At 39.5% G+C, this 24,390-nt stretch overlaps 1 protein-coding gene across 5 annotated transcripts in view; it reads right to left on the bottom strand.

Moving 5' to 3' along the window:
* Positions 1-2,473: 2,473 nt before the first annotated feature.
* LOC143908783 (juvenile hormone esterase-like) overlaps positions 2,474-24,390 on the bottom strand; it is a 97,639-nt gene continuing 75,722 nt past the window's right edge. For 2 of the 5 annotated variants that reach the window (XM_077426587.1, XM_077426588.1), the window contains 3 exons: positions 20,029-20,317; positions 16,451-16,636; positions 2,474-2,853 (listed from right to left, as the gene is read on the bottom strand). In XM_077426587.1, the coding sequence (XP_077282713.1) occupies positions 2,489-2,853; positions 16,451-16,636; positions 20,029-20,317 (840 nt within the window). In that variant the 3' untranslated portion in view covers positions 2,474-2,488. Of the gene's footprint in view, positions 2,854-14,067; positions 14,253-15,912; positions 16,160-16,248; positions 16,281-16,450; positions 16,637-20,028; positions 20,318-24,390 lie in introns of those variants that run through there. The other 3 variants (XM_077426589.1, XM_077426590.1, XM_077426591.1) reach the window with 3 other exon arrangements.

Below are 24,390 nucleotides of genomic sequence, written 5' to 3'. Positions count from 1 at the left end.
CTGGTCCTTCGAACAATTAGAATTTTTGTAAATCCGGGAACGGTCCTACCATTTTCTGAGCAGTGTCTTAGTTTAAAGATATTTCTCTAATTTAAAGGTCATTATCTGATTTTCGAGTTTCCATTCTCAGAAATACGAATTGTTAAAACTTTGCTACTAAATAATACCTTTTTTCCCTAAATTGAATATAAAGATTATAAATTAGATTCTATCATAAATATTAAAAGAAATGGTTAACATTTTTAATTTAAAGATGCTTAGTACATATTGAGTGTATATATTATTTTAAGAAAATGACCTTCTTTGTTTTTAACATTGTTTAATTTTATTAAAAAAATATTGTCTAACATATTAATATTTTAAACTGTATAATTATATAATTTATGTCATGTACTTCTCTAAATTATTATATACTACTTGCATTTCAAACTGAAAGTTAAATACGTATTCGGCTATGTGTTGTCGATTACTCTTAGCATTCAACGAGATCAGGCTTGGTTAAAGCTTGTGCGAACAAACCTAAAAGAAACTGATAACTAAACTTAAGTTAACTTATCTCGAGACTATATAGTGAAATTTGTGTTCGTAACACAGATAGTGAAGCGACAAGATTGTATCGCGCAAGCTTCGCTCAAACAGCAGAGCTTCTCGTAATGAAAAGAACAACTTAAAGTATGTGAGAACTTTAATTAAAGATTACACACGACGCCGACGTGATGTTAATGAATTTAAACGATAATATAATTGAACGGTTACAATAAGCTATTAATGCACAAGAGCAAGGCAGACTAGACGTGTAACTAAGAACTGGGGATAAAACAGTACGCGCTCTGGCGCACCCATCGTGACATCTATACGGGACGCATACGAGTTACAAAGACATTCATCGAAGCGCGCAGTGCGAAACTATATGGGGACGGCGCGTGCCACTCTTAGCCGCTAGGGGCGCTAGCGAAATTGGAGACACACCGAACTGTCACCGAGTGTCGAACATATCGTTAACGACAAAATCTGTGTACATAAACGTGAATATTTCGGAATTTTTTAACATGCCGAAAATGTGTGTGGCATATGGATGTAAAAATAAGGGAGGGCATCGGTTCCCGAAAAACAAGAATGACAAGATATGATGAAAAATAAACGATGGATCATTACTGCTATAAAACGCGAGAATTTATGTCCAAATACAAATTTGTGACTAAACATATGTTTCATTATATGTCTATTAATTTTATTGTAAACTCACTACTTTCAAAACCGGTGGTAATATAATCCTCAGGTCTAAAGTGGTTTGTGCACATCGAATTTGTATTCGGATATAAATCGCGTTTTATAGCCGTTTTTTCATTATCTTGTCCCTCAAGAACCGATGCCCTCCCTTATTTTTACATCTATATGCCACACACATTCTCCCGACATGTTAAAAAATTCTTCAAACCTCTCTACTCATTAAACGTAAACATTATGACAAGTCTCCATTTTTGGTGCGCCCTCTGCGCTAAGCTTGTCATCTCGCCGTCCCCATACACACAGATAGATACAGGGTAAGTACGTTTGGAACTCAAAAAATACTAGGTATCGCGCTTAAACTTAAGTTTAAACGCAAATAATAAACTAGAACTAAACAAAAACTAAAAACTATAGCTTTGCATTTCGATGCTTACATGCTAGTCAGTCAGACGGTAACAAAAGTTTACATTTTATAAGTTAAATAAGAAAACTTATACTCATAGTCTTATTTCGCTGCATTAACAAAAAAATAAAAATAAAATAAAATAAAGTAGAAATAACCACAAAAATATAATTCGAATACAATAAATTCGCTTGCCTCAATATACTATATAAACTGAGCGGGGGGGTATGTAGTCCCACGAAGGCAAAAGTGTCTAATTATTGTTGCTCGAAAGACCAGAGAGAAGTAATTATAATCCCCTCACGACAAATGTGGTAGCAAAAGCAAAATGCGCATGTAAAGGAAATCGGCGACTCACCGTTTGGTCCGTCCGTCGTCCTTTGGGAAAGTCGTCGATCTTCGTGGCCTCGGATAATCTGCGGCTGGCGAGCACACGCATGCAGGGCAGGCAGTAAGGCAGGCGAAATGCGTAAAATAGCAGGCAAGAGGCAGCAGATAGCAAGCGAGAGATCGAGCGTGCGGCCGGGCGTTCCAAAGTTTTGGTGCGCACTCCAAGACTCTTTAGCGATGAGTGCCGTAAGACGGCTTGACGACGAATGCCCGCGGTCCTGAAATGTGCCGCGGGCGAGTACGTGCTCCCTTTTTGGGGAACAGTGGGTGCTGTCGGCGGATGGGCGATGGCAGCACCAATAGGTGAGTCGCATATTTTCACCGCTCGCGATCCGCCGACGTTTCGCGCGAAAGTTACAATGAAAAACAGGTATAACTAATCTAATTACTAATTACTAATTACTAACCTAACTACTAACAGGGCGATACGCCAAACACACCGCCCACCAAATTACAATGTATTTTCTACGCTTGAATGAGTCCATGTGGCGAGTTGTCTGCCGGCAGGGGACACAATTTTACCAGAGGGCGAGTGAGAGAGCCATCCGCTGTCCTCACCGTAGCGACCCGAGAGATACCGTCATGACTCGGGTGCAACTTTACGATCCGCCCTCGTCTCCACTGTAAGGAAGGGGCGTTCTCGTTCTTTAACAAGACCAACGTGTTCTTTTGCACCGCAGGTGCTGATTTTAGCCATTTTGGTCGTTGTTGGAGGGTGTGCAAATATTCGTCATGCCACCGTTTCCAAAACTGTTGGTGCATGAGTTGCACCAGTTGCCATCGATCGAGTCTACCTATCGGCACCGGCTCCAGGTCCGGATACGGGACAGCTACAAAGAGTTCCAAGATGAGAAAGTGCCCCGTGAGAGCATCCTGAGGTCGTTAGGATCGGAACTAGTAGGGCATAAGGGCCTGGAGTTCAGGGTGGCTTCTACTTGCGTTATAAATATGCCAAATTCCTCTACGGTGAGAATATGCGCTCCTATAACGCGTTTCAGATGGGTCTTCATGGACTTGACCCCCGCTTCTCAGAAACCACCAAAGTGTGGCGCCGAGGGAGGATTAAACGTCCACTGAATTCTTTCTCTCTCCGAGGCAACTTGCATGCAGTTAACAAGCTCCCGATGAGCTCCAACGAAATTGGTGCCGCAGTCGCTATATATCCGCAAGCAGTGGCCGCGCCTAGCAATGAAGCGCCTCAGAGCTGACAAAAACGATTCTGTAGATAAAGAGAATGTGAGTTCTAGATGAACTGCTTTTGTGGCGAAGCAAACAAAAAAGCACATGTAGGCTTTGAACGAGGTTGTCCCGCGAGCACGACGATTATAAACCGAAAATAGCCCAGCATAGTCGACCCCGGTGATTGAAAAGAGCTTAGCCTGACGTACTCGATCTAGTGGTAGGTCCGCCATGGGCATGCATGGTATGCGGATTCGCCCGGAAGCATTGATAGCAACGCGACAAACAACGTTTAATGGCCTGATGGGCCCCCAGAATCCAGAAGTTTTGCGACAAGAGATAGTGTAACGCTCGACGTCCCGGATACAAATGTAGACAGTGGGTGCACTCTACTACAAGTTCCGTGAGTCGGTGTTTACTAGGTAACAAAGCTGGGTGTTTGGCTTTATACGAAATTGCGGAATGTGTTAATCTACCGCCCACCCTGAGGACTCCGCGTGCATCCAAGAAGGAGGCGAGTTTTCGCAGAAGTTTAGAGCAATGCTGATTGCCTTTTAATTTCGATTTGATCTACGACGAGAGTTCTACTGAGCGGATTTGATCTGGTTCCATTAACGAATCGGAGACAATATGCGAACGTTCTAACGAGTTTGTCCAACGACGAAAAGCGATCGAGAAGCGAATCAACAACTGTCATAGAATTTACATCATCAGCAGGATTTATGAAGACGAAAACGCGAGATTTATTTTCCTCCTCGGGAAGATCATCAACTTCCAATGTCGTTTCTTGAGTCGGTTTAAATTCGACGAGCCACGCAGGGCCGGTCCACCAAATCGGGTGATCGACTAGTTCTTGAGGAAACAAGCCCTTTGAGCAACAATCAACTGGGTTAGATTTGGTATCGACATGTTTCCAGCAAGAGATGTCCGTGTTGGACTGGATGCGGGCAACACGATTACGTACAAACGTCTTCGAGCGGTGTGGAGTCGAGCATATCCAAGTAAGGGCAACCTCAAAATCCGACTAGGCGTACGTATCGTCGACGGCAACCTCAGGCCGGAGAATTTTTCCGACATACTCTAACAAGTCTGACAGCAAAACAGCCGCGCAAAGCTCAAATCTCGGCAATGTGATGGCCTTATGCGGGGCCACCTTTGATTTGGCGCTAAGCATACGGATCACTACGCCACTCTCGGTGACGATTCTAATGTATACAACGGCTCCGTAGCCCTGCTCGCTTGCGTCACAAAACCCGTAAATTTCTCGTTTGACTACGTTATCTACTGCAATAGTACGAGGTATGCGAATGGAAGCTAGCGCGAGGAGCTCCGACTTGTATCTTTCCCATCTAAAACATATCTCCGAAGAAGGCCTGTCGTCCCACTCCAATTTAAGCATCCAAAATAGCTGGATCAATCGCTTGGCTGCCAACGTAAGCGGTGTCAAAAAATCTAATGGATTAAAGATGCAAGTTAATTCAGAGAGAATGGTGCAATCTCTGTCCAACGGATTGACCTGAAATCCAAAGTTGTCCGTTTGTGGGTACCAACAAAGTCTGAGAACGTTAAAAAACTGGTCTTCAGGCGATTCAAAGGATAGCAATGACTGATTGCAGAGTTCCGGATCTAGATCAGCTAAAACCGACGGATGGCTACTGGCCCATTTTCTGAGTTCGAAGCCTGCAGTTTTAAGCAAGGCTTGTAGCTGCCGTTGAAGCTCACGGGCCTTCTCCTTTGACTCGACGCTCGCCACTACATCGTCGACATAAACATTCTCTTCCAGGACAGCCGCGGCCAACGAGTAGCTTCTTTGCCTTCAGCCGTTAACTTCAACAAGCAACCAATTGCTAGGTACGGAGAGCACGTCAATCAAAAAATGACTGTCAACAAAAGGTAGTCCGAGATTGGGTCGTTCTCTGAAAAACGCCACACCATTCGCTGGTAGTCGCACTGACCAAGTTCGACCAAGATTTGATGGAACATCTGCTTGACGTCCGCGGTAAACGCCACGAGGCCAATCCGGAATCTCAACAATATCACAGTTATATCTGACTGTAACTTAGGACCGGATTGCAACATTTGATTCAGCAAGATGCCGTTCAAATCCTTAGCCGATGCGTCAAATCCCATGATGGGGCAAGGAAAACAGGTCCGTCCACCGGGAACGGCTGTTTAATCAATTTCATATAACCATTATCCAAATAATCCTGCATAAATTTATATAGTTCATTTTAAACTCTGCATCTAATTTGAAGCAACGCTAAAGTGCGCAAAATCTATTCAAAGCTACTTGACGCGGCCAACAAAATAAGGGTTATCCTTCGTGAAAGGATACGACACTACAAAGCGACCAGATACGTCACGACGCGTGGTTTGCACGAATAGTTCCTCGAACGTCTATCTTCCTGTGAATACGGCGAAATCGATGGAATCTCGTCTAATTGCCAGAATCGACTAAGAGATGCGTGTAAAGAGTCGAGAGTCAGAAACGAGTGTGTTAACTGGGACGCCTGCGTCGACACCGAACCGACGAGAACCCAGCCAAAAATAGAATTGAAGGCGTCTGGTTCAACCTTCTTTCCTACACAACGACCATCCTAAATCAGTGATGCAAAGATGTCTGCGCCGATTAAAATGTCGATGGGACCAGGTCAGTGATACTGCGGATCCGCAAGCTTTAATCCTGGTAGATGTTTCCACGCTCTTTGTCCGACTTGACTACTAGATAATTGGGCGGAGATGCGTGGAATAATCGTAGCCTCTATTGAAATGCGCGTATTGCCATTGCCTTGGGATTGAATCACGAATGAGGTGCTGCCTCGAGTGGCAGCTGCCTTTGTATCATTTACCGCTAAAACTATGGTACGACACTTGGTTCGTCCGAAACCACCTCTTTGCATGCAGCTTTCCGAAATAAAGTTCAGTTGACTAGCACTATCTAAAAGGATGCGAACATGCAAGGGGTTCCCGTGGATGTCGAGAGCTTCGGCCTGCACCGTTGACAACAATACAACCGGACTCGATTTCGCAACGCTAGTCATGGTGACGAGGGGCTCATTATTTTGCGGCGCGACAAACTCTTCTTGACTGCCGATTTAGAAGAGGCTCCGGTATCCGCGGGGGTACTCGCTGAACTCGAATTCTGTTCGAAGTGCAACAACGTGTGATGCTTAGCCTTGCACGACCGACACGTCCACATCGATGGACAGTTGCTAGCGCCGTAACCCGCGCGAAGGCAATTAAGGCACAAATTTGAAGTTTTTGCCGTTGAATTCTTTCCCTAAGAGACAATTTCAAGAATCAAGGGCACTTAAAAACAAGATGTTGTTCTTTACACACCGGACACTCGGCAGTTCGAGTTGCAAACGACGAAGCCGACACGGATTTTTTCGGCAAAGACGGCTGTGATTTGAGCGACATATTCGAGGGGCCCGATACGGACGCGAGGATCCGGCAGTGATCTGAGAGGAAATTTGTAAGTTGCGCGTACTTCGGTATTTTCTCCGTACGGTGTTCGGATTCGAACTTCTCGCGAAGTGAACGAGAGAGTTTTTCTAGCAAGAATTTAAGAAGTAGGTAGTCCCAAGAGTCCGTGGGAAATCCTAACAGGTTTAATGCCCGCGTATTTTTGGTAAATGTGTCCAAGAGTGTGCGCAGAAAAGCGGCCGACTCCGATTTTAACGGCTTGACGTTCAGCATCAAATCCATGTGGTAATCCGTCAAATTTTGTTTGTTTTGACATCGCGAAATTAAAGCATCGTAAGCTATTGCGTAGTTATCGGCGAATAGGGGGAGGTTCTTAACGACATTGAGCGCTTCCCCTTTCAATGAGGCCGTCAAATATTGGTACTTCTCCATAGAGAAGATATTCCGGTTCTCGTAAATGGAGACGTTGTATAACGCGATGAACGAGGGCCAAAGAGCAAGATCTCCCGAGAATTGCGGAAGTGAAATTTTGTGAGTTCACGTGAGTTTGAGTAATGACAACTCAATTCCGTCCGAAAATATCGACAAATACCGGAGAACAATAAGCTTCGAGTTTGGAATGCTAGAAAAACAAAACAACTGTTCCACTCGTCAAGGTGACGCGTAACGGATGGCTCGATTCAAATTCTTACACGAAGGCACGATGGAATATTCACGAGAGAATATTCTTTAACTACAATATAATAAATCGTATTGTTTGTGCGATATCGAAAATGACGATTTGACTGACGCAAGAACAGTGCGTCGCGAACGCAAGAAAACAAGAATCAAACACAGGATAGCTATCAAGGAAGACGATTGCAAGGGATGTACAAATTAATAATAATTGTATCAATAATCGGTAATTATGCATTTTAGGGGAGGCACCTCCGATGACCTTGACCTTGACATATGTTGTCAAGGTCACTCTCCTGAGTGACCTTCAGAAAGTTTTAGCCGGCGCTCGTTTTTTATTAAAAAGTTATAAACAAAAAAGTTTGAAAAATGTAACAGTTATTTTGAGTACTAATAAGACATAAATGACTGATATTTATGTGGAAATAGTACATGTATGAACAAAGGAAAATTATTTAAAACAGTGAATTGTTGGTATATTAAAAAAAAAGTTATTTAAAGCAGAGAATAGTTGGTATATTGAAAAGTATATATGTATACAATTGTATATCAATTAAAGTAATTTAAATCGACCTGACTGGCAATATATATAACGTCTTTCCGATATGAACATTGAATATACAATTGTATATGTTAGAAAGCATAAATATAAAGTATTCCCTGCTTTAACCATAATTGTGATTATAATTGTAAATATTATTTATTAAATGCGTGGGCACATTCTATAAGCTCGATCGAAAGAATATAAACAATAATATGTATTTCAGAAGATTTTCTACACACAAACAATTAGAATCAAAAGCCATGCAATCCAAGCTTAAGTCTTTGACAGCCTTATATTAGTTTCTGTATACATATATGTCTATATATATACATATAATTTTTCCAACAAACTGCGCGCCGATTATTTGTCGGACTTAAAACACAGTAATTGTTAGAATTAAAAACCCTTTCCTCCCCGGAATTAAATCGACTCGATTTAATTATCTAAAAACTGTAAAGAAATTTATTGCAAAAAATATTACCTCAGCCAGGGTTCGAACCTGGAACCTCCCTCATTCCGTGTAGGGCGTCGTACCAATTCGACTACCGAGGCATGTGGTAATATTTATCGCAATAATCGGTTAATAATAGTTTGAAACGTCTTTCTCAGGCGACGCGAATAAATAATAATAAGAGAAATAGGATCGTAACGATATACAAACAATTAGAATCAAAAGCCATGCGATCCAAGCTTAGGTCTTTGACAGCCTTATATTAGTTTCTGTATACATATATGTCTATATATGTATATACATATAATTAATAATAAGACGCCCTACACGGAATGAGGGAGGTTCCAGGTGCCTCCCCTAAAATGCAAAATTACCCAATAATCAAAATATATCAATTAGATTGGCACAGGTACCCTGTTACGACGAGAGACGCACGCAAGTATCTATGGCGTTACGATTAGTTTAGGGTGTGTTGCGCGCGGTGTTACGGCACGAGCAGCATATACGACACGAGCAATAATCCACGACACAAGCATTAGTTACAACAACATCTTTTGTATAATTGCGATTATAGTATCTAATAATCAACTTGAAAGAGTACCAGAGTGCTAATATTTTATACCGGAAACCAGTGCCGACAAGTATTTTCGATTGATGGCAAATGTGTTTTCAAGAATTCCAACGATCGGAATAATATGTATTTCGAGTCGTGCCGAAAGCAGACCCAGCAACAACGAGAAATAGTGTAGCGCGTTATTCTTGCGCGCGAGTCTATGTAAAAAAAACTGTGTACACGCGGCCAACTCGTGACCGAGCGTCAAGGCCGCCGACAGAAGGTAAAGGTACCAATACCCGGACATGTACCTATATCCGGACACCTTTGTTATTTGTAAGTATAACGCGAATTAAAATCAAAGATAAAAGTATTTTTTCTTGTAGTTTGGAACTTCAGTTATAATATCCAAACGTTTATTTTCATAAATTTATATATTTTTAAAGGTATCCAGACACAGATACGTGTCCAGGTATTGGTACATTTCCTATCCTTAAGTGTCCGGGTATTGGTACCTTTTACCTTATGGCTTGCCCGAGAATATTCTAAGTTTTAATATTTCGGGTATTATACTATCAATTATTTTCGACTAATAAGCAGGCAATTGCGAAACTCGCGGTTAATGCAGATAATGGCGATGGCACGTGTTACGACGAGCGAGAGATTCACGCGAGTATTCTCGTCGCGAATTGCGAAAGATATCGCGTAAATTGTAAATTATTAACGCGCCCCGCGTTATTGAAATTCGCGATTGATGCAGATAACGACAACAGCACGTATCACGAGCGAGAAATTCACGCGGGTATTCTCGTCGCGAAGTTGCGAGCGAAAGATATCGCGCAAACAAATTAGCAAATTCACGACTAATGCAGATAACGACAATGGCACGTATTACGACAAGTGAGAAGTTCACGCGAGTATTCTCGTCGCCAAATTGTGAGCGAGAAATATCACGCGAGACTAGAGATTATTAACACGACACGTGTTATTGCAATGCGCGGTTATAAGAATTAGCGAGTAAAGCGAGATAAGCGAAAAATCGGCGGTAATTTTCTAACGCAAAAAATCCGGCTCGAAGGACCAATGAGCGGGGGGGGGGTATGTAGTCCCCCGAAGGCGAGTGTCTAATTGTTGCTCGAAGGACCAGAGGGGGGTAATTATAACCCCCTGACGACAAATGTGGTAGCAAAAGCAAAATGCGCATGCAAGCAAAAGCGGCGACTCACCGTTTGGTCCGCCCGTCGTCCCCTGGGGAAGTCGTCGATCCTCGTGGCCTCGGATAATCTGCGGCTGGCGGGCACACGCATGCAGAGGAGGCAGCAAGGTAGGCGAATAACCAAGCAGCAAGACTGGCGAAATACGTAAGATAGCAGGCAAGAGGCAGCAGATAGCAAGCGAGAGATCGAGCGTGCGGCCGGGCGCGTTCCAAAGTTTTGGTGCGCACTCCAAGACTCTTTAGCAATGAGTGCCGTAAGACGGCTTGACGACGAATGCCCGCGGTCTTGAAATGTGCCGCGGGCGAGTAAGTGCTCTCTTTTTTGAGGGCAGTGGGTGCCGTCGGCGGATGGGCGATGATAGCACCAATAGGTGAGTCGCATATTTTCACCGCTCGCGATCCACCAACGTTTCGCGCGAGAGTTACAATGAAAAACAGATATAACTAATCTAATTACTAATTACTAATTATTAGGTTAATAATTAGGTTAGTAGTTAGGTTAACTACTAACAGAGCGATACGCCAAACATAAACTTATTGATAGAAGTGATAAATCTATCTAATATATAAATGATTTTATTATCGACATATACTAGACATATACCTCTAATAAGAGTCGCGACACGAAGCTGCAACTTTTGATTGGTTCGTATTTTCGGCAAAAGCACAAGAAACAAAAAGAGAAAGAGATATAAAAAAGAAAAGAGAAAGTGATATAAATGTATATCGCTTGTATATTGCTTTCTCTTATTAGAGGGATTCTAACATATACTATTGGACTGCGCCATCCGTATCTAAACAATGTACCAAAATGGCCCGCATCATAGAAAAAGATAGAGCGCATGTGCGGCCAATCTCTGTCTCTTTTCAACCAATATTTACAGTGTTGAATAGAAAGAGATAGATATTGGCCGCACATGCGCTCTGTCCTTTTCTATGACGCGGACCGATTTTTACGTGGTATGCGCAATCCAGTAGTATATGTCGTTGGATGTTATTATCTAATGTGGTCAAAAGATATTTGACCTAACAAATTAATTATTTCACAAGTGACGACGCAGCCACCTATTGACTGCCTATTGTAACTGTACTAACTGTATATGGCTCGGCAGCCGACAGGGGAAATATTTAAACGTAATATAACAATTCTATTGTTTATAACTAGATCTCAAAGAGTTTAACCTTTTAACCAATATTGATTTTTGGTAGAATAATTGTTTCTCGCTTGCTCTATTGGGATATTCAATCGCTCCATTCGTATAATTAATTTTGTATAATACTTTAGCATTTTTATTGAAAAATTAACAAATTAAAGGTCGGATGCATTATGCGTTACGCAAAAGTTTGTGCTCCAGCTTTTATAATTTGTTAATTTTTCAATAAAAATGCTAAAGTATCATACAAAATTAATTATACAAATGGAGCGATTGAATATCCCAATAGAGCAAGCGAGAAACAATTATTCTACAAAAATTAATATTGATTAAAGGGTTAAAATCTTTGAGATCTATACTATTAATACTATTATTATAAAGCAACAGGGTTTGCATTTTTTTTTGTTTGCTATGATCTCGGAAACCAATGGACCGAATTTTTACCAAACGTATATGAAATAGGGGTAGAATTTTCCGAGGAGTGCTATAGGGTGTGTAGTTTTTCGTTGCCGATTTTCTCGAAACCGGTTTTTCTAATTTCTTCAATTTTTTGGTAAATAATTGACGGAATTTCAAAGAATTGTATATAAAACAGGGGTTGAATTTTTCGGAGAGTGCCATAAAGTGTATAATTTTTTGTTACCAATCTCTTTGAAAACCGGTACTAAAATTTTTGCAATTAAAAACCATTCGACCGAATTTTTATTAAATTTCATATACTTTTAACATCGATTTTTTTTTTGAAACCGGTATCAGAAGTTTTTTGAATTAAAAACCAATTGACCGAATTTTTATTAAAAGTATATGAAATAGGTGTAGAATTTCCCGGGGAGTGTAAAGGTAGAGTGTATAGTTTTTTGTTACCGATTTTCTGGAAATCGGTTTTTTTAATTTTTCTAATTTTTCGAGAAATAATTGACCGAATTTTTACTAAAAGTATATGAAATAGAGGTAAAATTTCCCGGGAAAAACTATAAAGTGTATAATTTTTTGTTACCGAAATTATAGCAAATAAAAAAAGGCTACAAATTGTTTTTTTGTTATAATAGTAAAGAATTTTACATAAAATAAGTGTAGAATTTTCGAGACTAAATAAGTTGTTAAATTCACATGTTAAATATTAATCAATTAATCAATATCGAAAGTCGCTTTCGGAAAATAATTGATCGAATCTTCCTGTGGTGTTATTTTTTGACCCGTAACACACATATAAACACTAACACACATACACAAGAGGTGTAAATCCGACCAGGCAACCTCCACGTGGTACATCTTGGGTAATGCTAATGCCGACGGTATTGACACAAAATTGAGGTATGGCATTATATGCAAAAATGCTTTATTTCCGAAATATAAGTTTGTAATATTGAAAATTAAAAAATGGCAAAAGCTACGCGTATGAGAGCAATGCATATGGAGAGAGGGAGAGAGGGAAAGAAAAAAAAGAGAGAGAGAGAGTCTATTTGCGTGTCTTAATACACATGTTCTCCGGGGCGAAGCCCGTATTATAATAAAAAGACAGAGTTTGTAGCCTTTTTTTTTGTTTGCTATGATTTCGAAAACCATTTGACCAAATTTTTACCAAAAGTATATAAAATAGGAGTAAAATTTTCCGAGGAGTGTTATAGAATGTATAGTTTTTCGTTACCGATCTTTTTGGGAACCAATATCCAAAATTTTTTCAATTTTTCGGGAAATAATTGACCGAATTTTCCTGTGATGTTATTTTTTGACTCGGTATTTATTATTTTTAAGTAGAGACTAAATAAGTTGTTAAATTCATATGTTAAATATTAATCAATTAATCAATATCGAAAGTTATTTTTTGACCCAGTATTTATTCTTTTTGAGTAGAGACTAAATAACAAAATAGCAAAAGCTACGCGTATGAGAGCCATGCATACGAGGGGCAAACCGCTGAGGGCATTGCGGTGTATTAGTTCGAGGCATTGCAGGTATTGCTAAGAATTGCTTGGGTATTAAATAGGCATTGGTGGGCATTATTCGGCATTATTTCTTGCTAGGGCATTAATGTGCATTATGCCGAACATTATTAAATTACTGGGCACTGTTACGCTTTATTTTTTAAAAATTAAGCATAACAGTGCCTATTAATAATTGTTTGTCAAATGTTATATTTATAACACGTAAAAAAGCGTTAATGTTGAGTAAATTATAGAGGTTGTAATGCCCCACGCGCGAGGCATTGCGATCGCAGTCACCGATCGTCATTTTGTTACAATCGCATCTTATTACATCGGACGTGTTGACGTGTAGTTCGGACGTATACTTCTATAACCTATATTTTGATGTCTGAATTAGTGTGTTTCTGTATAAATCTATTGTTAAGGTAAGAATCAGTTCATATGTTGTAGTTTGAATATAATTCTTATATGAATATACATATGATATATACCATATGTAGGTATAATACATAAAAGAAGAAAAGATATTTAACCTTTAAACTAATCAAACTGTAAGCAGATTATTTTATTTAGAAAAGTTTTCACATATTTTTTATAACTTTACTTATAATACAGTACAATCCGGTACTTCGATAATCCAATAAACCGGCATTCTCGCGGATTTCTGCGACTTCTTGGGCAAGAGGCACGAACGGACACGAGGTAGATTTAATGCTTACGTATATTGTTCATTAGTGACTTTTATTCATTAGTGACCATTAGATCGCCGTTTTTCTAGTTTTATTTTATTTGCTGTAAATTCAAAAGTTTTAAAATGCTCAATTATTTAATTTATCTCATATATTCTTTACATTCTCCAATAGTCCGGCAAATCTATTAATTCAGCACAACCTGATTTTTAATAGTGCCGGATTAGTGAGATTGTACTATATTTTATCATCTAGTTATATGTATATCAAAAATATATACTCTCGTATATACTTTACAGATGGCAGACATTAACGCAGGATCTGAGATAGATAACGTTGAGCAAAAATTAACCAATTCTTCAGAAGCTGATGTTTTCGCCGAAGTTGAAATATCTTTAAATATAAAAATCCCTGAAACTTTAAAGAACTTATTAATAGTTAATGGTTTTGCTAATGAGATCGTTATATCTAATATAAACGATTCTGATATTAGAGACATTGTATCATTTACAAAGAATAATGACGTGGGTCGGAATGTTCCCGCTCTTTTCTCCTTCCGTTTCGTGTGGTACGCACGCAATCGCACGCATGCAGCGTTCAATCCGGTCGTGATCTCGAGGATCGTACCACTCGCGGTAACGCGTGCATGAGGCCGGTGCCTCGAAAGTAATCGCACAATGATGCAGTTTTGTACAACACGTTCCGATTTTAATATCTTTAAGTATATACGAAATCACGACTCGCACAGATAAGTTATATAAACAAACGATCTCGCTCGACCGTACTTTATCGGGATTACTTACACGCTTTTAAAACGTATTCTTGCAAACAGGCAAAAGAAAAACAAACTCTGGGAATGAACGAAACGTGCTTTCGGTATCGCGGACTTTCAGCAAATGACGCAGAACCATGGTGTAAGGATCCTTACACCATGGGTTGCGTTCCAAAATTCACTCTGGGTAACTAAAATCTATAGTTTACGTCACGTACACTGTAGCATTTTAGTTAACTAGAGTGAATTTTGGAACGCAGCCATGCGCAGAACGCAGCTCGTCTGCTCGTCACGCATCGTCGCGTCGCAAGCACGGACCGGTAACAACAATTGACGATCGGTAGCGCGCCCCTTGCTTCCGGCGCCGCGGTCGCCGCGTCGCTATCGATGTTACTAGTGAGTCGATATTTTCGAGAGCGCGCTAAATTCGAACAGACAAAATTGCGATTTTTACGCTTTTTCTGTCCCAATGATACCATGTTGTTTATAAATAATTTCTGAGATTAGCTCTACACTGTTTAATCAAGAAAACAAAATTATACTACATATAGCTATAGCGACATACATCTTTAAAAAAAGAGCAATCGTTTGAGCTATTGTTTATTAAAAAATATAAACTTCCAGCGCCAACTTATTTCCGGTATCTACCTGTTAATTAATTTTTATTAAAATAGAGTAATTTTTCCAAATAATAAAATATATTTCCACATTTTATCCAAATGATTATAGAGCGATTAAATAAGAAAAAGAAATTTTTAGACAATATGCCAATTATACGCTTAATTGTTTTAATTAATTTTCAATTATTGTAATGGTTTTCCAAACTCTGGAAAGTTTTTTTTCAAATTTCTCCAAATAATTGTCAAGCGATTGGAAAAGATAATTATAAATAATTTTTAATTAGTTTGTCAACTATACGTTGGTTGTTAGATGCCAATTTGCCGATCGTAGCGCTGTCGGTGTATGTATTTCGAACTACCACTGTAACCGGGTTTTAGGCTTATTTCGAAACATGAAGTTCGTCCTCCTTATCTCTATTCTTCATAAATACGAGAAACGGATTCCATCGGATGTCATCTATCAGATGATCCGACACTTACTTGTAACCAGTAAATATTAATATAACAATACAATTTATATAGATATTTATATAGATATTTATAAAAAATCAATTTTGTAATGCAAATTGTTTTGTAATGTTCTGTAACAATTGTTGACATTATTTTGTATTTTCAATTATATTACAAAACATTTATTTTTAAAAATAACTTAAAAATCACGATATTATGACGTTTATTTTATACAACGTCACTAAGACTTCACAAAAAAGACGTTTTAAATTAAGTATTATTTGGTTAACTGACGTAATTAAATAAGTAATCATCAGTTTTTGATGTCATTTTGACATAGGTATACTACCTGGGGGTAGAGGTCCCATTGACCATGTTGCAATTTGCAATTGAACACAGCCCACTCACAAGGCTAGTCCAGTTGAAAAACTCTAGGCACCGGTCGTTGTGAGTGGCTGTGGTCAATCGGACCCCTACTCCACCTGAAATATTAGTTAATATTTATTTATTTATTAAAGAAATAGATTTATTTATTTTGCTAACTCACAAAGAATCTTTTTATCTATATTTTATTCTAGAGAATATATTAGCGACTAAATATTCCTGTTGAGAAAAAATTAAAAAAATTAAAATGGTTATATTATATATATATAATAAATAATACATAATAAATTATATAATTTTGTGATTAATTTGTTTAAGGGTTTTTGTCGTTTTTGAACATTATGTTCAAAGTAATAATGTATTTATAAATAAAGTAAGAAAATTTATACCTTTAGCTAACGGAGACAAAGTTATATAATGTACAATGGCTCCACCAGCGCTTTCGCCAAAGATAGTGATATTTGTCGGGTTTCCACCAAACTTTGATATATTTTTTTGGATCCATTGTAATGCCATAACCACATCCTTCAGACCTTGATTGCCTGTTGCTACTTTGTCATCGAGATTTAGGAAACCTGAAAAAATTATTAATATATCTTTCCTTTTTTGCAAAATCGATTCATTTTAACTAAAAATGGTATATATTTACCCTTACAAATCCCCCTTCAATGACTTTCTCTTTCATATATATTATATAGAGGTTATCCTCCCCTGAGTAACCTTTAAAAAGTTTTAGCCATCGCTCGTTGTTTATTAAAAAGTTATGAACAAATTTAACTGAGAAATAAAACAGTTTGTATCAGTACTAAGATAAGTAATTTGCTGATATGTGTGTATAGACAGTACACATAATAAGAGGGGGAGAGGCTAAAACCTTCTGAAGATTACTCAGGAGAACGGTCTTATACACAGGTCTAAAAACTCGGACTGATTTTGGTGGTGGAGAATGGTCGTTTTAAGGGGGGAGCCTCATGTAAAACGCTGAAAACAAGGCAATTTTCTGGAATTTTTTTTAAAGAGACATTAAAATGAAACCTATTGAAACTTGGGTAATTGTTTTAGCAACATTTGTAGATGTAAAAAAATGTTTTTTCATTGCAAAATTCTTTATTTATAAGTAGCAACAAAGCCTATTCTCAAAGGCCGCGGCGCCGGACTTCACAATTGGTGTGTAGCATTGCGCCTGCAATTATATAATCACTGAATAAAAAATACAAAATTTTTTTTTTTTATTATAAGTTATCATTGTCGGTAAACCTGTTTAGTAAAAAATGCAAAGTTAAAAAAATTACAAGACTTAAAAAAAATTCAATTTTTACGGAAAAATTTTGGATTTAATTATGCAATAAAAGTTATTTAATTTGATAAAATAACTAAACAAGTAGGTTTACATACAATGGTATTTAGTTATCTACATGCATGCCAAAAAGCAAGTTGATTGGTCGAATAGTTTATGAGTAATCTTGCACACCAATTTAAAAAACATGGTTTTGAGAAAAACGCGTTTAAAGTTTCAAGTTCTCGGAGCGCGCGCTTTACTTGCGTAACGCTCAGGTATAAAATCGCCTATTTCAAGTTCGAATTTTGCATATTCTAGAGATATTATACTAATGATTTATGCAGGGCGGCAGTGTGGTCTAGTGGTAGAGCGCCAGACTCGTAATCTGAAGAACCAGGTTCGAGTCCACTAGAGCCATGTAAACATAAAATGTTTTTTCCAAAAGCTGCGCCCTCCGTGCAAGATAGGCTCTTGTGCGGAGCAAACTGGGTTCCGTCTTTCGGAAAGAGACGTTAAGCCGTTGGTCCAAAGGGTTAAGTGAGAGGAGAAGGGTAGTATTGGATGAGAATTGAATAAAAGGGTTGAAAACGTCCCTACAAAACGCCTTGCAACTCTGAGGGGAGTCAATAAACGTATTTATCTTTTATTACTAATGATTTATGCAATAAAAATTTTTTCGATTTTTTTGACCGGTTACATGAGGCTTTCCCTTTAAGCGAGGAAGAATTTAGTTCACGGCGTTGTCACCATGTATCGCTGTCATCGCAAAGTATAGATGGTAACCCATGGTAACACATGATAACAACCTTTTAATTGCTTTTAATTCAAGTGCATTTTTGAGAATAACATGTGCTCCGTGGCTACGCTTTTTCTTCGAATTCGTGGCTACGCGAACGATTAGTTACTGAAAAGTCGACCGTGGTTCGATCCCGGCCTTCATTGGCCTCATCCCGGGTATTTCTCGATTAAGAGGAGGATTTTCTATATTAAGGGAATAAAGAGTTTAAAAAAAGGTTTCTCGTTTAAGAGGAAGGGTATTTTAGTGGATTTCGGTGAATTAAATTTTTCGAAATAATGACGAATTCTTGTGTAGTTCCAAACTGCAAAACGGGGTATAAATCTCTAAAAGTAAAACGGTCAACTTGTAAAGTCCCCCAAAAATTAATTTATTTAAAAAGTGGCAAACAGCGATTCTGGGCAATATAAAATTAAAATCGTCCTATTACGTGTGTGAGAAACACTTTGAAGAACGATACATCAACATCAGTCAGTGGCTTAAACGTGATTCGAATGGCAAAATTATTGCAGAGGTAAGTTTTTCTTATTTATTTTATTATTTCTAACAAAACATACATATGGTACAATGGTATATTAATTAATATATGGTATATACATATGTTACATATAGTTGCACAATGAGAATGTATTTCTTATTTATTTTTACCGTCGCGTTATTATTATATCAGAATTAATAACATTATGGCCTTCGATCATGTTTCTTGATAATAGTGATGCATGGGTATACTCACACAAAGTGTCCAAACAAAGTGTCAACATTTCTCATGTCAAATCAACAAAAATAATAATTTTTTTACATTACCCATATAAGCTAATGCTAACTAAACTGTCGACGTGGCGGCGATGTTTGTTATGCTACGCTACCGCCTCTCTTCCCGCGGTGGATGTTTTCTTACTCAATATGTGAAGGAGAAGGTCATTGAGGGGAAGTTCGTAAGAGTAAATATTTCCCCTAGGACGTTTCCCTTGTCAGTATGGGTACTATTTATTCAGTAAGTCTTGAACTTTTTTTTAATACCCTGATAAACATCGTGAGATTCGATAATATATCTTTGAGTCTTTCAACTTGTCGGCTCGCGTATAGATACGCGGTCTGTGTTTCTTGATATCTCAGACAACACGCATGTCTAAAAACAGGATATAGATGTCTAAAAGACAACTTTTAGATGTCTTACGAAAAGATGGCTAAAAGACGTCTAAAAGATGTCTTATGTCCCGATTTTGGACATGGTGCTGTTTGAAATACTTTCATCGATTTTGTTGAAATTTAAACAACAAATGCAGTGTATTATTTAAATTTAACGGTTTAATCATTCACTCGATATAAAATCAGTCTTACAGTGAACATTAAAATGTAACAGATATGACTCTACGTGTAAACGTTATTATCTCATAACTCATACAGTATTGTTATTAAATTAGTATTGAGCAACACAATAAATATTGGTAATAAACGCAAAGTTCTTACATATCTATATAATGGACTTATCTAAATTTACGGATTAACTCTATCGACCGCGTGGTACGCTCACCGGAATCCGCCGTAGAAAAGGGAAGATCATTCTGTTGCTATGTACAATATTCAGACAATCGGTTTTTTACGTACGCGTCTTTATAATATAATCCAAATGCAACTTCAACAAAATGCAACTTTAAGAACTAAATGAGATTTACCGACCAACAGATTTATCTAATATCTAATTAGTATGTGTAAAACTGTTTTTATATTGCGACATAAATGTAACCAGAAATTCTGGTAATTCTATAGGAAAGCAGTAAAGTGACTATCTATTGTAAGCGATTCATTTAAAACAAAAATCTAAAATGTTTAAGAAAAAAATAGAAGCGTGTGATATGCAGTGATTTGTAGATCAAATTTGAGTAACTTACCAAGAACACCTAATCTATAATTTAAAGTAACCAGCACCACATCTTTTTGGACGATATAATCAGGACCATATATGATTGCATTGCCACTTCCCGTAAAAAAACCGCCCCCGTGTATCCATACCATCACAGCCCGTTTCTCCGCAGGGTTAAGATCCGTGGTATATACGTTAAGATACAAACAATCTTCATCGCCAATTATTTCACGGCTAAAGATATCGAGTTGAACAGCAACGTTTCCATATTTAAAAGCATCTCTGTCGCCAGACCATGGTTCCGGCGGTACCGGGTCCTAAATAAAAAATTGTTTTTGAATATTGAGCTAACTTAATATGTAAACAATATGTAAAAAAATTAAGAAACACGAGCCAAGTATACTCTTCCAAAAAATCCTTTAATATGAGCAAGATGCTACAGCCTATTCTTTGGTAATTATGCATATTAACGGCGACCTCTCACCGATTTCAAGCCTGACATATATATGTTATCAAGGTCATTCTCCTGACCTTTAAAAGATTTTAGCCGTCACTTGTTGTTTATTAAAAAGTATATATATAATTGACAAAAGAAGTTTCATAAATAAAACATAATTTTCGTTTGCTTATATAGAAACAACATATGCGTAAGCGGGGGTTCCTGTGTATATCAACGAACGAAAATTATGTTTTATTTATGAATCTTCTTTTGTTAATAACTTTTTAATAAACAACAAAGTTCTGATCCCCCTTTGCCCATCCGAGAAAAAAATGAGTATAATATGGTTAGATGTAACAATATATTATTAGATATATTATTAGATATAATTTTATATGAATTTTATATGATTATTATATATAATCAGATCCGAAATTTGGCGCAATATGATCATATCTTTATGTAATCATATTCAAATTGATCTTATATATGACAACAGATATGTCATATAGAGTCCTATATAATAGAGAAGCGACATTGAGGAAATGGTCTGATTGGCTAACTAAATCACGTGGTTCAGCGACGTATTGTTTCCTTTACTACGGTAAAATAAATAAGATTTAATGTTTATAATATACAGATACGGTCTGTTTCTTGCAAACACGGGAAAAAAGCATTGCATCTGGCCAGATCAAATTTTATCTGGTCAGATATGACTTCTCATGTCTGCGCAGATCTAATCATATATGTTCATATATAACTATATATAACTATGTATGAGGTGTAATCTGGTTTTCGACGACTCAGATCGGACCATATCTGCTCCAATCGAACCATATCTGTGATTGAATTTCATCGAAACAGTCCAAATCTGACTGTATCTGTTTAGATATAATCATATCTATACTCGAATGCCATCCAAAATACATTACCTCTGACTATATATATCCAGATATAAGTTGAACTGAGATTGTGTTTGATCGAAAACTGTTCAGGTCTGACGATATCTGGCCATGTTTAACTATAATAAATTAAATGTTCGATGATCGATATTCGTCATCTAGTGTGATATTTCAATATATAAATATGAATTTATTTACACATAGCAAATTAAAGATATTTAATTAAATATCTTTGATATAATTATATAGAAATAAATTATGATAAAGATATAATTTGCAGAAAATAAGTGTTTTTTAAAGACAAAAAATGTTAGTTATTTGTTATAAAAGCATTTTCATCAATTCGCCTTATATCTAAAATACAAAAGACAATCACAGAAATATAAGTTATTTCGAACATTGTAAGCTTATAAATGATAAATAAACAAAAATGAAAAAATTCTCAATTTGATTATATATTATTTAATAGCTAGATCACATTAAAAATTTTTGTTGAAGTTATTTGTAGACTTGCATAAATAATTACCAAATTGAATAAGAATTATTAGAGACTTTACATTTTTTACTTTAATTAATAAGAATTATTTAGGGGGGGAATACCCCTAACGCCGGACGGCACCTAGCGCTGGACACGCCAATATCTTCTACCTTTCCGCCACGGCAGCGACACGATCGCGTTTGCAGTCCGCGTCCCGCGTCAGGTCGCGGTCAAACAGTCGGAGAAGGAACACGTCCCTGTCGACTGATGCTGCTACCGATGTGGATACGCGACCCTCGATAAACATCGAGGACTCGAACAAAGAGGGGGACCAGGCCGGGCGGGCGGGGGACGAGAGTGGCAAAGAGGTAAACGCCACCCGAGTCAACACCAACGCCGATCGGCCCCGCCCCCAAACAAGATTTCGAGTCTGCGGGGGATGAGAAGCTCTGCGATCACTGCGCAAAGCATTTCAGGGGGCGAGGACGCCCCGTCTCCACGGGCATAGGATTGGAAAAGGAACTTCAGGAGAGAGAGAGAGAGAGAGAGAGAGAGAGAGAGAGAGAGAGAGAGAGAGAGTGAGAGTGATGGAGGATTCACATTGCGTCCGATCACGTCCGATGTTCGACGTACGACGATCCGACATCCAATAACAGAATTTATTATTAGAGACAAAAATTTCCTATTGGATGTCGGATCGTCGTACGTCAAACATCGGACGCAGTGTGAATCCTCCGTGAGAGTGAGAGTGAGAGTGAGAGAGTGAGAGTGAGAGTGAGAACAAGAAGGAGCTCGCCCAGGTTCAGCAAATGTTGAAAGACATGGAGAACCCCGCAATACCCTCGCGTCTCTCCAGGAATCGTAAAATCTTGGAGGCTACGGAGGCTCAGAGGCTTTAATACTCCCCGACCGTAGAGATACCAGGCCTCATCATAGAGAGCCTGCGTAGTATCAACAAGGTTTCGGAGTGATCGAAACACTTGAGCGGTACAATGAGGAAGGCGCTCAACGAGGCAGCGGCTACGATCTCTGCCGCCACCGGTCAACTGATCCAGAGGATCAGGGATCCGGAGACCGGAGCGGGCAGAGACCTAGAGTTGGAGGAATTAAGACAAAAGGACTCCGCGCAAAAAGCGGAGATCGTTAGCCTCACGTCGTTACGCGAGCTCAACACGCAGTTACATCTGCAAATTCAGAGCATGCAGACGCAGATGGCGCAAGTGCAGCAACAACAAACGCTGCTGCAGACGCAACTTGAGAACACGCCCCATGCGGAGAAGAGGCCGGATAGAGGGGCCAAGCGCAGACGGCAGATTGTCGACAGCTCCAGTTCGGAGGACACGGCAATGGTCGCGACCGTGGATGCGGCCGTGGACGCGGACGTCGATATGGAGCAGCAGAAGACGGAAAGCTCGAGGAACGCCGTGATGGCGGAGATCAAGAGGGATGGCATGCCGGCGGCGATGAGACCGTCGATCTTGGGCAAGACCAAGATTATTGACGACGCGATATCGCCTAAGAACATCAAAAGGCCGACAGACGCCACGCCACCCGCCGACAAAATCCGAGACGGCGAGAGCATGGAGGAACGGATGTTCATGTCCCTCTCGCAGAGAATCGAGTCGTTGTTCGAGAGGTTGGCGAGCCAGCTCTCCTCGACGAACAAGCCCACTGCAAGGAAGACCCCGGCGCAACCGGAGAAGATACGGGCGGAGAAGACCCCCGTTCTACCGGTTGCCGGGAAATCCGTCATAGGAAATGGAGGGAAGGGCGCTGCGTCTAAAGTCCCCTCAACTAAAAATGCAGTGCCTGTAAATGCGAATGCCAAGAGGGGTCGAAGCGCTGGCAGAGGGGCACAACCTGCCCCACTACCGGTCCTCCCATCAAGAACACCACGGCTGACAAGATGTGGTCAACCGTTGTAATGAGAGGGGAAAAAGGGGGCGCAAACAACGCGCTTCCCAAACCAGGCTCGGGCGATACTGCGGCCCCGAGGTCGGGCCCCACGCTCCGTGGGGCAGGTACTGCGGCCAAGGGGTCGGCTCCCAAGCCCGGACCTGGCGGTAAGAGTGCTGGGGCTAACGCCAAACAGCCCCCCAGAAACGCAAAAAAGAAAATGCCGCGCACGGCAACCGTCACGCTAACCTGTCCGGACGGAGAGTACACCGAGTGCATGAGGTTGGCGCGCTCCCCCCTTAGCGGAGAAGGGGAGAGTTGCTCCTTCCGCCATCCTGCCGGGGCCTATGAGGCGGGCACCCAACGGTTTAAACACCGTGTTCGTAAGGTGCCCCCTCGCTGCCGTGAACAAGATAGGAAAGGAGACGCGCATTGACATCAAGTGGGTCAGGGCCAGAATCGAGGTCCTGGAAAAACATCCGATGCAGTGCTTCAAATGTCTGGAGATAGGGCATACGAGAGCCACGTGTCAGAACGCGATAAATCACACTGGCACGTGTTACCAGTGTGGTGAGGCCAGGAACGTGGCTCGCAATTGCGAAGTCCCCGTCAGGTGCATCGTCTGCGCCGAGGCGGGGCGCCAGAGTCAGCATAGAGTAGGAAGTTAGTTCTAGT

The sequence above is a fragment of the Temnothorax americanus genome, unplaced genomic scaffold, assembly GCF_048541705.1.
Source record: "Temnothorax americanus isolate GAGA-0224 unplaced genomic scaffold, ASM4854170v1 Scaffold116, whole genome shotgun sequence".
Classification (NCBI taxonomy): domain Eukaryota; kingdom Metazoa; phylum Arthropoda; class Insecta; order Hymenoptera; family Formicidae; genus Temnothorax; species Temnothorax americanus.
This window is presented reverse-complemented; position numbering and strand designations above follow the sequence as displayed.